General features: G+C 45.5%; 1 protein-coding gene across 1 annotated transcript; it reads right to left on the bottom strand.

The window, feature by feature from the left end:
- trpc4a (transient receptor potential cation channel, subfamily C, member 4a) lies at positions 1-12,901 on the bottom strand. The gene is made up of 10 exons (XM_062535851.1): positions 12,521-12,901; positions 10,330-10,848; positions 6,174-6,522; positions 5,022-5,161; positions 3,517-3,842; positions 2,665-2,860; positions 2,140-2,334; positions 1,450-1,491; positions 1,085-1,174; positions 1-663 (listed from the first exon to the last, which is right to left on the bottom strand). Exons 1-10 carry the CDS (start codon positions 12,896-12,898, stop codon positions 1-3), a joined length of 2,898 nt encoding a protein of 965 aa, XP_062391835.1. The 5' UTR covers positions 12,899-12,901.
- Positions 12,902-14,124: the final 1,223 nt, after the last annotated feature.

Here is a 14,124-nt window from a genome sequence, read left to right as displayed (position 1 = left end):
CTATTTGGCTCCGTCTTCATCCTCCTTCGGCTCTCCCTCCGTCTGCGAGTCTTTCCTTTCATCCTTTTTTCTCCCGCTGCTGGAAGGCCGCGCGGTCTCCACCACGGCGCCCGCATCCCCATCTTCGTCACTGTCCCTGTTCCTCGACGACGATGACGTCGGCGGCGGCGACAAAGATGACGACGGCTCGGCGCCGCTGTCGCGCCTCTCGTCCACCTCCTCGGACACGGAGTAGATCCGCGACTGGCCCGTGCTCCGGTGGCGCAGCTGCAGATTCACGCCCGGACCGCGGTCCGAGGCGCTGTTCCCTCGCGATTGCTGTTCCGGTTCCGGTTCCTCCTCCTCTTCCTCCACGGTGGCCGCGGAGGAAAGAGCCGCCAGGCGGGGGACGGAGCCGTTGGCCAGGCGGCCGAGGGTCTCCGTCGGCCGCGGAGCCGGTCTGGCGCCCCCCTGTTGCTGCAGTGCGGAGGCGGCGGTCAGCAGGTTGAGTTTGCTCTTCAGCTGCCCGGTGGACACCGCCGCCGCAGAACCCCTGCGAGGCTGCTCGGGAAACGGCAGGCTCGAGGACCCAGCGCCTCCTTTGACTGCCTGCATGCCTGGTTTGACACCTTTCAGCATGCCGAGCACCTCATATCGGAAGCTGGATATGTCCTGCTTCAGCTCCTGCTTCAACAAAATAACTTTCTTAGCATATTTCATTTCATTTTAGATGCAAATATATTTGTATATACCCTTTCAATCTGTCTCTAGAGGATTTGCAGTTGAAAACCATGGCAGATACAGTACATGGAAATGAAATTTAATCAGGCTTTAGCTTAATGCTGAGCAAAATATGGACTTTTAAACGTGTTTTTATATTTTAGTTCATCCTCATGATACCATCAGCTCAATGCTATTTTCTGTGCCTCCAGATTTTCCTTGGGATTGCATTATGTTTGTTTATGCTGTTGAAAGGGTTCATACTTCAACCTCATACTTATAAATCTTCTCAAACATAATGTTAGTGTTAGTTTCCTCTTACCCATAACACCGTAAACACTATACATTTACGTATCAGGATTAGTCACTGCACTGTACTGTGTACCTTAAAATTCTCTTCTGTTAGTCCTTCCTCGGTCTTTGCATCCCTGATCATGGCAGCCACATATCTCTTCACCAAATTCCTGAGAACTTCCTTTAAGACAAAGACAAAGACCCCAAGTGAATGTTACTTATCAGTCAAGTGCAAGTTGTTTAGTAGGCAACTCTATTTAGCAGCCTCCATGACTTCGTAAAATGCTAATGCACTGTGCCTTAGCAAGTGCAGCCGCCGCATACATCACAGTATAAATGGGCTAAAAGTAGCAGCGTCGGGCTCAGAGAAGTGCTGCCTTTGAGCAGCTGAGGTAACACACCCTGAGACCAGACAAGAGACTAATGGGCCTCGTGCTCTGGAGGAGACATCATTACCTGGTACTGGTGATTGATTCGCAGGTTCTCAGCGGCGCGTCTCTGAAAAAGATGGAGGTGATTAGACTCCACTGACTTTTAGTCTGTGACAGAGAGGCGACCATTTGCCATTTTTATTCTATTACACAGAACAGTGTGCCTCTCTGCATGAACTCCCACAGGAGAAGTGAATCATAAATGGAAGGCTGGCCCACCACAAAAATAGAACACAGCAGTAAAGCTTTCATATATTACATACACTTATCACCCGGAAGAAATACTCTTTTCTGATTGGCTGGTGGGTGGCCAGGTGATAAGCGGGATAATGGCATTCGATATCCGACCTCGTCCATTGATTACGTATAACAGGACACCTCAGCGGCCGTTATCCCTTCCATACATTATTCCTATCCTATATGGACTACTGCTATACATTCTGTTTGTTTATTCACTGTTCCTAAAGTGGTGTGTGGACTGTATGTTTGTAATCCTTATGATTCATAATGGGTACTACAGTAATACTATACCACAGTGTTCAGATATATTGTATGGTAGGAGCAGGCTTCACTCAGTCTCTAGTGCTTCTTTTCAGAGTGCTACGCCAAACTTAAGTTAAGTTAACTCAGAACGGAAAAAAGGCTGCACTTTGCATATAAATGTGTTTTACGTGTATACCACAGTACTAACATTCTACTGTTTGTGTGGCCTTACCCCAATTGACTGAAAAGTCTCTGTCCTTTCGACATGTTTCTTACTGCAGAGGTGCCTCTTGATCCACTTAAAGAGGTACCAGAGGGACTTTGCGCTGGGGATGATATTGAACGGAGGAGGAAGGGTCCCCCCTTCTTCAAAGTAACTCATCCATAGCTTAGTCCTGGCAAACTTCCACTCGATGTCAGCATGATCCTGAAATACACACCGAGCGTCGATTTGGACTTTTATTTCTGTTATTTGTCATTGGCTGTCATTGTGTTATGACGTGTGTGTGAAAAAAAAAGACCAAGAAAGAAAGAGAGAATGAAAGAAAAACTAAAAAAAAGACCAAGAAAGAAAGAGAGAATGAAAGAAAAATGAAAGCCCCATCAAATGATTCATCGATTTCAGTCCCACAGCTCTCCAATCATTAGTAGCGAGAAAGTGTGTCTAATAGACCGAAACAATGGAGAGAATCGAAGACAGATGAAAGCAATAATATGAACGCAAGCACGGTCGGGGCGGAATGTAACGGGAACTCACAGCGATGTGCTGGTAGGAATTGTTCATCATGGCAATGAGCATGTTCAGAAGAACCACCAGGGAGATGATGTTGTAAGTTCCAAACATGGTCGCGCCAACAAACTCGGTGAACTCATGGTCTGGCTTGACATTGGTGACATACAAGCTGATGAGGCCAAACACAGACCAGAACAGAGACTGCAGAGTCTCAAACAACCTGCTCCGCAACAAGACAGAAAGTTTAATCAAAGGAGGCAAGATTAGTACAGGAAAGTCTTATATTAGTATAGGTAGGCATTTCATTACAGTATGTGGTAGTCATTGTAACCTACTATCGGTATGTGGTCAGTAAATGCTGTTCAATGTGATGCAATTTACAGCATCTCACTTACAGTACCTTCCTTGGTATTGATTAAAGGAGAACTCCGGCAAACGGGGGCTCATGAACATGCCCCCAGAGTGCAGCAATGTAGCTGCCTGGCGGCTAGGTAGAACTGTACTCGAAAAACAGTCAGTATAAGGTGCTGTGTCCACCAATCACGTTTTTTACGCTGAGATTGCCCTCAACCTCCTCTGCGCTTCGGTCAAGTGTTTATTGCTGCTATGTTACCAAAACCAGAGACGGTTTATAAAGATTTATCAACTTTGAGCGCTCTGAGTGCTACAGCAAAAAGCGGTCCGTGTCGAGAGCTTTTTTCTGCCGAGGGCGCTCAGGGCTGTGAACGCTGAGCTACATAGACTTTATATTGAAAATTGTCGCTGTCTGCGCAAAAAAACGCGATTGGTGGACACAGGCCCTAAAAGGTGACCGGAATTCTCCTTTTAATGTCATATCAAATTCTCCTTTAATGTCTCTAAAAAGCGGCTACTCACGTGGAGAACGCGTTATTCTGCTCCTTGCAGCGGATGCCCTTGCACTTGTCCTTCTCGTTCTCGGCGTCCGTCTCGTAGTAGAAGTAGAGCTGGTTGAGGCCGTTGGCGAAGGCCAGCAGCACCAGGCAGTAGATGAAGAGGAACTTGAGGATGTCCAGCAGCATGCGGCCCAGCGAGATCTGCAGCGGGCCCAGGTGCGAGTTGGCCGTGAAGAGCGAGATGAGCCGCAGCGAGCTGAAGATGTTGGCGATGGAGAAGAGCGCCTCGGCCACCAGCGTGGGGTGCCACATCTCCCACTGGCACCTGGGCACCTTCGTGCCAGCGTACTGACCACAGAGAGAGAGAGAGAGAGAGAGAGAGAGAAAGAGAGAGGGAGAGAGGGAGAGAGAGAGAGACAGAGAGAGAGAGAGAGGGAGAGAGGGAGAGGGAGAGGGAGAGAGAGAGAGAGAGAGAGAGGGAGAGAGAGAGAGAGAGAGAGAGAGAGAGAGGGAGGGTCTGATCTGAGATGTTCTACTGAAGTAGCTGGATAGCATCTACTGTACCATCAATCATGACTCCTTGCATTCTTCTCATGATATTATAAAATGAAAAACTTCAAAAACAGAAATCAAGATAAAAGTGCAACAGAGATACAGTGATACCATAAGTGTCCTCTGGCTAAACGTGTCCTTGCAATACCTCACAGACAGAGGTCATCCTCATGGATAAGCAAGACAGTAGACAATGACAAGGACTATTGGAAGGGTTATCAGATGAACAAATGTATCAATTGGCTGGACAGTGAATGAACTTCGATTTACCTAAGGAGCGGGAAAGTGAAACAAATGTGTATGGAAGAGCACTGTGTACTCCTAAGACTGTGTTTAGTGCCTCTGTCTGTAGCACAAAGAGAAGCAATCCATTTCACAATGATGTATTTAAGAGCCAAACACAATACAACTATGGATTCAATTACAGCCGTGGCGGTTGTTCACTTTATTGTTCTGCGTCACTGGAATCTGTTTGCAAACACAGATATCATGTTTAATAAAGGCCTTGTTTGCTTGAGATCTGGGAGATATAAAACACTGACTGAAAAGGTGGCTTTCTCTATGTTTATACAAAATTGTTCCAAGTAAGTCACATTATAAAATCTAACATTTGCAAGACAAGCCGTATCCATGCCTGGAGTAAGGCGATAAATGATCAACTATCAAAATTCATTAATCTAACATTTTAGCCCAATAAAGCCTAGTGCTGTATCATTATTTTAACCCCCAAAATAAGGTCTATAAGATATTGTATAAGGGGCACAGTACCATAAATTTCCATCTATTAGCCGTGGCTTATACATTGATTTCACAAAATGTATTCATCTAGAAGGTTAATACACAGGGGCAGTTAATGTGGTATCAATATGGTTTAGTTTCTTTTAACTTACATAAAACACTGCTGTTTATACACAATATGGCTAATACACAGGAAATGATATGATCCTAAGAGATAGTAATCATGTGCCTCCTTACCCTGTGGTACGCAACGATCTTCAAAGAGATGGTGGCCAGATAAAGGGAGTTCATGACAAAGTCCATCAGATTCCACCAGTCGTGGATGTAATCCTGAAAGCCCCCATCCCACATCTGCTTAATCTCAGCCCAGATGAAACCTGCACACACAAATTAATCCACATTACTGCATTACTTACTGGACACACATACTGTATCACTCACACACACACACACGCACGCACGCACGCACGCACACGCACACGCACACGCACACGCACACGCACACGCACACGCACACGCACACGCACACACACACACACACACAAAATAACCTCTCGTTATAAGATGGACATTTTACTGTATAGGCTACTCCAGCTCTTATTTTCACCCTTCACTTCTACATGATTTGAGCACAGACCGTGGCTGTTCTTAAACTAAGATGAAAATACTCTAGTTATGATGCAATCTGGGAAAAGCACATGGTGCAAGTTAACCAACATATGATTCTAATACCATCCTAGCAACATCCAAGATTTTTGGGAGGATGGTATCCAGGATTTTGCTAGGGGACAGTGTCAATGTTGCTAGGATGAAATAAGAATCTCAAGTTGGTCAAATTTCACCAGGCAGGGTTGAAACAGAGCAAAAATCAAGGATTTTTCAGTGCACCATCTGATTTTGGGAGGAATGTATCCAGGATTTTGCTAGGGGACGGTGTCAAAAATGTTGCTGGGATGAAATCAGAATCTCAAGATGGTCAAATTTCACCAGGCAGAGTTGAAACGGTGCAACAAATCAAGGATTTTCGAGTACACCATGTGATGGGTTTTCATAGTTCCCAATGATAAGAGTAGCTAATCTTGCAAGGCTGGGAAAATATCCATATGTGCACTATGTAATAATCTTATAAGGCTGGGGAAATATGCATATGTGCACTATGTAATAATCTTATAAGGCTGGGAAATATGCATATGTGCACAATGTAATAATCTTATAAGGCTGGGGAAATATGCATATGTGCACTATGTAATAATCTTATAAGGCTGGGGAAATATGCATATGTGCACTAACTATGTAGTGCTGCAGAGCTGAGTATCTGTACTATAGCATGCAGTGGCTAAAAGTGTCTGCTAAATGAACTGGTTCAGAAGCACACACTGCTCTTGATACCTAAAACCCAGGGCAGGATCATCCACTCCACGGGGTTGGGCGCCGGGCCCTGCCTGTCGGCCAGCGTGTCGTCGTCCAGCGAGGCGATGTGCTGCGAGGCCAGCAGGAGGAGGAAGAGGAAGGTGAGGTAGGAGGCCGTGTGGCAGATGAACTTGATGAAGGGCTTGCGGATGAAGAGCCCCAGCGGGCTCTTGGGCGCCATCAGGTAGCAGAGGGAGAAGAGCGGGAAGAGCAGGCCCACGATGATGCAGGTGACCGACTTGCCCATCCAGTGCAGCTTCCTCCAGCCGGGCACCTGGTCGTACCAGCGCGACGCCAGCAGCTGCTGACAGTTGGGCTGGGCCACAAACTGAACACACACACACAACACACACACACACACACACACACACACACACACACACACACACACACACACACACACATACACACACACACACACACACACACACAACACACACACACACACACACACACACACACACAACACACACACGTGGAGGACAGATTAAATGGTGTAGTGTTCACTTCAGACCGATTTTTTTTTACAGTTTACGGTTCAGACACACAGATGTAAAATGTAGGCCGCGCATCGGGAAACAATAATGTGTCTGTTCTAAGCGCAGTGGGAAAAACAACATATGGCTGTAGAGTTGCAAACAAATGAGACATGTTTGTGCTCGTCAGAACATCAACACTCGCACTGAACTGAAGAGCAAACCAGACAAATGTGCTATCAAGTATCAAGTAGCACATCTAGTTCCTAAAACAACGGCCGGCCTAAACAACACTGGCAGACATAAAAAAGCATGCACTGTAATAACAATTTTTAAGTGCCTGTACCCATAATTACATTAATGCACCAATCCTTCTCACAAACAGTGTAAAAGCTTATGGTGGATAAATAAGGTCAATCATGAAGCATAACATCACGAAACCAATACCGCCTCCGCCTAACCTCATTTCCCTCTTCCAAGATGGACTCTGGGGGACCACACAGTCACTGACCCTCTTATCCAGCCTAATGTCAACTGCGTGCAAATGCATCCATAAAGACACAGAGACAATGCGCTGTGAACAAACACTAACCAACAGACAATGCAGAAACAGTAGTAAAAAAAACAGCGCTCATCTGGGTTTATTTAGCGGACTGACAAGAGAACAAAGGAGCCATTGACGATATGACAACATGGGATCAGGTTTGTCCCCCTCAGTGGAGCCATGAACGAGGGCCATTCAGAATGAGGCTCCTTCGCGACAGCGAGCCAGTGACAATGACATGCTTTAATTAAGAACAAGAGGCGTTTGATGGTGGGTTGTGGACGAACGCGAAAAGAAAATAACAAATGTTTCTGCTTCCAGCTCTCACAACCTGGCTTCAATTCCACAAGATCCACACAGCCTCCTGTGAGGAATTCAGAAAGAAAGAAACGGCTCCCCCAGAACATCTGTTTTGCACACGCACGTATGACTTGGGCCCGCATCAACCAAACATGATTACACGGTGATGAATGCAGCTCCACTGAAGTGCTGGAGGACAGAAGGGCCTTGGAAACAGCCACTGCTATCTTTCTAGTAGTCTCCAAAGGACAGTGCCATGTGTGTACATGATGGCAACAAAGTCGATGATCTCCAAAAATCAATTAACGCTACGCTGCAATGAAATGACATCCAATAATGATGTTCACGCGTGTCTGGGATGGAAACAGCATGGTTGAGAGCATGGTTGAGGGTCTCTTTGGGATCTTCCGCGTCACAGAGGGCGTCTAACCAGAGGAAACCCCTGTTTTTTACAGCAGTGGCTCTCGCTTGTCAGAACAAATCTCCTGCTATGCTGAAGCGCCTTGGCTAGTACTGAGAATGAGTATCAGTATGAATAGTGATGACACAAGTTCCCGGAAAACAAAGAACTGTTGTAATAGCCATAATGCAATGCAGTTTTCTTTTGAGAAGAGCTTCAAAATGTCAAGACATGATCTGGCAATCTGTTACTTTTAGCAACCTTGGCACATTTAGTAGGAACACTGTGCTGTAGGCTACCTGTATTTGTGAGATCTAAGATGCAAAACAGTGACAGACAACTGCGACAGTCATCCACAACATGGCAAACTACTGAACAGTACGCTTGCATAACATGCATGAATATGATTATCATAGATATGATTGAGAAAAGCCATATCATATGGTGGTTATTAAATGTTCTTTGTTTTGCATACTCTGGTTTCACAAAAGCTGAAACAGAAACACCCCACAAGAAGCAGCAATGCCTTTGCCACAGTTCTTTTGTCATCCACTTGAAAAACTGGGGCAGCACTTAATGATGCAATTTTTCAAGGGTGGCATGAGTAATCTGCTGGAAACTAAAGACTTAGATCTTTGGGCAGGTAATAAATATGAAAGATTAATTTCATCAACTCTTTGTTACTAATATCTCCCACATACACCCCTTTGCCTTCAGGAGTATCTCAAAACTGCATTCATTTGTACACTGCCAACTAAGAATGTGGTGGATATTACAGTCACATGTGTAGGTCCAATGACTCACAAATGCTGACCCCGACTCAGACCACTAACAAACACACCATTAGGCCTGACTGCTGCTAGTATTATACAGAGTCCTTAGCAGGGCATCATTATCTAGCTAATGTTCACTTTCTATAATGAGAAAAACCATCATTGCCCCATCACCCTGAAAACCCGCCCTACGCAGGCTCTCCAACACTGATTACTTCCTCTATCAGCGTGCTAATGAGGTGGCTCCCGTTATGCATGTATGACTTCCCCCGTGTGACGTGCAATTTAACTTGACGCAGCCGCCTAACGCTGATCCTAACACTCGCTAAAGTTCATAGCGACTCAGGATCCACAGCCGCCACAGCCGGCTCAGCCTCCGCCGCCGCCGACAGTCGCACACCAGAGACTGCGGCAAAGTGGGGCCACTCCACTCCCACGTTGCCATGGGAACAAAGACTTCCACAGATCCATATCAAAGTTAGTCCTGGAGAGCGAGGACATTAATATTTGCTTTGCCTGCCTCGGCTCAGAGCACTCTGATGAGGCTGATGCTTATCCCAGGGTCGATGATGAGAGACAGCAAATGGCATCAATTCCTTAGAGTGACTTAAGGTGCTGCTCGCACTCGCACTCCCTCAGTCAAGTCAGGCAAGCTGGGACCTAATTCGTCACATGTGCGGAGTTAGATTCACAACACATGAGGCTACACTCTCAAAACAAACGTGTTGTCCCTATCTGGACACAGAGATGTGTTAAAAAAAAAACGATGCAAGTTGTGTTATTTTCAACACGTATTGTGCAACAGATAAAAAAAGGAAGGAGATGAGCTAAAAAACAATACAAGTTGTGTTGTTTTCAACACATTCATTTTAAAAGTGTAGGAGACCTTATTTTTAAGATTACTTTGCATATGTAATTCCTACCTGTGTATACAGTAGTAGTATAGTAGTAGTATGATAGGGTTAAAAGGAGTAAATCGTTTTTAATAGTTAATAATTGATAGTCTTCAAAAACAGTATACAAACAGAACAGATTTCATATATTAATTTGGTCAGTTAAGCTTCTTAATTTGTGTTTGACTAACTAAACAAGTGGTTGGCAAGCATTAAGATTCCTCCTTGCAATGCTCCAAATGTACAGAAGAGGGCAAAATATGCCTGTGTGAGAGTTTGCACTAATAGAGCAGATTTGACCAGCCTCAAGCACCATCTACCGACACTACACTACAGTACGTGCTGCCAAAAGGCCTGGACTGACTGGGGTGAATAGCCACAAAGCAAACCCTCATATCATATGATTAGGCCCTGGGGGCAAGTCACAACAGAGCCACCCTAACTTTGCCAGTTCTGCTTTTACTGGGTTTGGTCTGTTATGGCTTTGCTTGGCAGGGTGTGTGTTATGGTGGGGTGGTGTTAAGTTCTCGTTGGTCTGGCTCTATACATGTTGGTTCCAGATAGTCCACAACTAGGGGCTGACTGGGCTTTGATGGGGCCACGAATGAGCAACACTTCAGACTGCTCTCACTCACTGTGATGACCATACATTTGTCCCTCTCATTCCTACCAAAAAAACCCCAAATCTGTATGTTTCCTCCATATCACTTGAATAGATGCTCCAGTGACACCTCGGTTGGCCTCCTTACCTCCTTCTGGTGGTACTTGATGGCGAGTTTCAGGCGTGCCAGGTCGTTGCTCGCCTCCTCCTCCAGCGGCTCCATGTCGTCCCTGAAGTTGAGGATCATCTCCAGCTCCCTGGAGCTGCGCGTTTGGTCCAACAGGTCCTTGGCGAACTGCTTGCACTGGTGCGACAGCTCCTCGTACTCGTACTTGAACTCGTTCTCCACCTTGCTGAGCTCCTGCAGCTCCCAGCTGAGGCGGAAGGCCGTGAGGAAGGGGTCCTCGCTGGACAGGGCGATGAGCGAGGGGCTGGACAGGGCCCGGTAGATGTTGAGGCGCGAGCGCGAGTGCCGCAGGCTGTCCACGTCCGAGCCGGACACGCACTCCACGCAGTTGCAGCGCACCTCGTGCGGCTGAGGCACCGACACGCCCTTCTGGACCAGCAGCTTGATGATCTCATAGTTGTTGGTGTGCGCCGCTAGGATGATGGGGGTTATGTCTGGAGTGAAGTCCGAGAACTGCTTGTCAAGTAAGATGGGCGGAACCTGGTAAAGTAAGGAGATAGAACATTTATATGGCCGGTTTCCCATACAACTTCAATGGAGATCTAAACGGAAATAAAAGCTTTTAGTCTAATAATTATAGGCTTTAAAGTATGATCTGGCCCTGGCAACTACTTAATTTGACGTCATTAGTTCACTGAATAACCAAGAAGAGCAAGCCTTTCAACAACAGAGAGACTTTTAACATTTAAAAGTCTATTAGCACATAAAATATTACATAATTCCGGTTTCATCAATCTTGTGGTAAACTCGTTAAAAAGGCTAATGTTCTGGAGATGAGTGCATTGTTTAGTAGTTGCCACTCAAACACTGAGGTCTGGCTAAATCTGATGGCTTCCACCGCAGGTTAATACTTCCAGTTTCTCCAGTGCCCACTGGCCTGCTCTGTACATGTTTTTGAAAGCCACTTGCTTTCAGAGCCTGTGGTTTTTAATTTCCTCGCCTGTGCCATAGCCAGGGCTTTCATCAATTCAGAGTCATCCTGAAGGCACCGAGCGGAAGACCACAAATGACTGAGTTAAAAGAGATGGGAAACGCACTCAGTCAAAACAGAGAGCCGGTGATTTGGGGGCTAGCAGACAAGGATACACAGAAAAGGCGCTGAGAAAGAAAATGATGTACTAGAAGAACATCAGAGTAGTTAAAATTAAAAAAAGAGGGGGAAGTAAAAAGTGAAGTGTGAGGCAAAAAAAGAGAAGAACAAATTGAGCTCTCTGTGCAAAGCATGCTTTTCTCAGTTAATCATGTGGAAAAGTAATGCCTCAGCTGCACTGACAGTCATGCCAACTGTGTGAGGGGCTGCCAGGATGGTCTGACACCATACGAATATAAGCTACTCGTCTCCTGCCCTTCATCCAATCCCAGTCAACAGGCAAAGTTACTGACTTCCAGCTTACAGTAACTAAGGGAAACCATCACAGCACACACAGCAAGTGCTTAATGCTATACTGTGGTAAGAGGGGTTGGATACACACAATGCACTGCACTGTACTGTATAATAGTGAGGACCATGCACTCATTCTTGCCCACATCGGAAAAAGATTTAACTGCATGGATTGAACTGCATATTCTGTAACCTCCATTTTTTTCTGTAAATGGTGCAATTAACCAACCTAAAACCCTGTAAGTGCATCATGGTACACGTGGGTAGGGATGCAAAGTGCATGTTCCATCAGCATCAGTGTCTCAAACAGCGGGTGCGGCATAAATCATCTAACTAAGATGGCTAAAGAGCCAATTAAAATTAAAAATGCTTCCAAAAGAAAAAAAACACACAGCTTCACACAGCTCACCTGACATATTATTGAGACAGAGCAGGCCTAGTGAGATCAGTATAGCTTTAAAGTGTGTCAGATGTGTCAGAAATTGTACAAAAGCAGCCAGATTCAGTCTAGCCTAATTCAGTGAGAAATGCACTGCACACAATGTGCAGACTACATGTTTAAATTGATATATATGGCCGTGACAGAAAGAAAGAAAGAAAGAAAGAAAGGAAACATGCCAAGCAACGAAGAGCAGTGAGAAAACCAATCATTCTTTGATGATTGAGCAGGGCAGCTATGGTTCATGGTTAGTGGTTTTCTCTGTATGAGAGAGCAGGAATGCACGTTTTTTTCTCTTTAATGCACGGTGGTGCTTGTGGAGACCTCTTTACCTGCATACCCCCGCTAGGCTTCTTGTGATTGAGCAGGAGCTCCACGGCACCGACCACCTCCTTGCGAATGGCGTGGAGCAAGGCATCTCCGACATAAACATTATACGTGAGAAGGAGTTCTATGATCTCCAAGTTTTCGTTCTCGATGGCGATGAGCAATGCCGTGCGTCCGAGCGGATCGATGCAGTTGATGTTTATTTTAAAGTAGATTTCAGCCTCGTCCAGGGCTTGCTTCACACTGGCATAATCTCCTTTCTCTATTGCCGTCAGGTAGGCCTTTTCCTGAGGTGACAGCTCAGACTCGGCCCGCACTATTCGCAAAGGGATGCGATCCCTGTACGAAGAGTTGTCCGTTCGACCGAAGTACAGCTGTGACATCGTTGCTAAGCCATCATTGATGCTGTAGGGAAAGGAGAGAGAGAGAGGGAGGAGTAGGAGGGGAGAGAAGCAGTGCTCAATTTGCCTGAGATTCTCAAATGGAATATAAAGAAATTGGTAAATTATTTTCGTTTGACCTTTAGCTTATTTGATTCTTGTATGGTTTCTGACGACTAGCTGCGGGTTGATTATCATTTTAAGAAAATAACCTAACCTAACCTAAGGGTCCACAGTTTGAGATTTGTTGAATGAGGAGACAATTCAAAAGTATACGAGTGTCAATTCTGCTTTCACAGATTGGTCAACTTTTTTTTACAACAATTAATGAGGCTATGCAGAAACAAACCGGATATCACCGGACACCAAGTAGTTCACATAACTACCATCATGCGTCAACTTTCCCCCGTATGCACATGCATGTTAGCACTAAATGCTTTTTGTTGTCACCTGTTGTTTATTGAAATGCAATGAAAATCAGGCTATGAAGTGCGGTTAATTGAAATAAAACAGTTGCACTCATTCATTCCATTATGCAAATATACTCACCTTTAAACTGAGGATATTCTTATACAGTATTATTTTGCTATTCGGAACCATATGCACAACAGGTGATCTGAAGACGGCAATCCACATTTCGCAGAGCTGACCATAAATCCTTCGACTCAGGAGTCCTAAGTCAAACACGCAGTAATCATTTCCGACACAGAGGACGTGAATAACAGTTCCATCTGAAGTTCAATGTTACCAGTCAACCGATACTAAACCGGTAAATATATCTTTGAATCCAAAGGTCCTCAGTGCATCACTTCCACCCATTGGTTTTCTTGTGTTGACAGAAAAACTAGTCAGTGTGTCTACATCAGACAGAAATAGGCGTACCTAAATTGAAACACCCAACAGAACAGTTGGAAAAGCCAATGCAATTACGCAGTCGTTCACACATTTTGCGCATAGATTCCTTAGGCAGTGTCGTAGGTAGTGTTGTCGGTCCGCACTTCAGCCCAGCTGTTGCTGCGTCTCGCGCTCTCACGTGTGATTGTCACCTCTTTGCCCATAATGAACCAGAGCATCCAGCACGCGGATCTCCTTTCGCTTGGAGCTTAGACAGCCTACTTGATGACAGTTTTTCGCTCCTCGAACAAGAAAATCGCTAGCAAATCTCACTCTCTCGCGCTCTCTCTCTCTCTCTCGCACTTGCACTCTCTCCCATTCTCACCTCCCGCAAT

Source organism: Sardina pilchardus, chromosome 5 (assembly GCF_963854185.1).
Source record: "Sardina pilchardus chromosome 5, fSarPil1.1, whole genome shotgun sequence".
Lineage (NCBI taxonomy): Eukaryota > Metazoa > Chordata > Actinopteri > Clupeiformes > Clupeidae > Sardina > Sardina pilchardus.
This window is presented reverse-complemented; position numbering and strand designations above follow the sequence as displayed.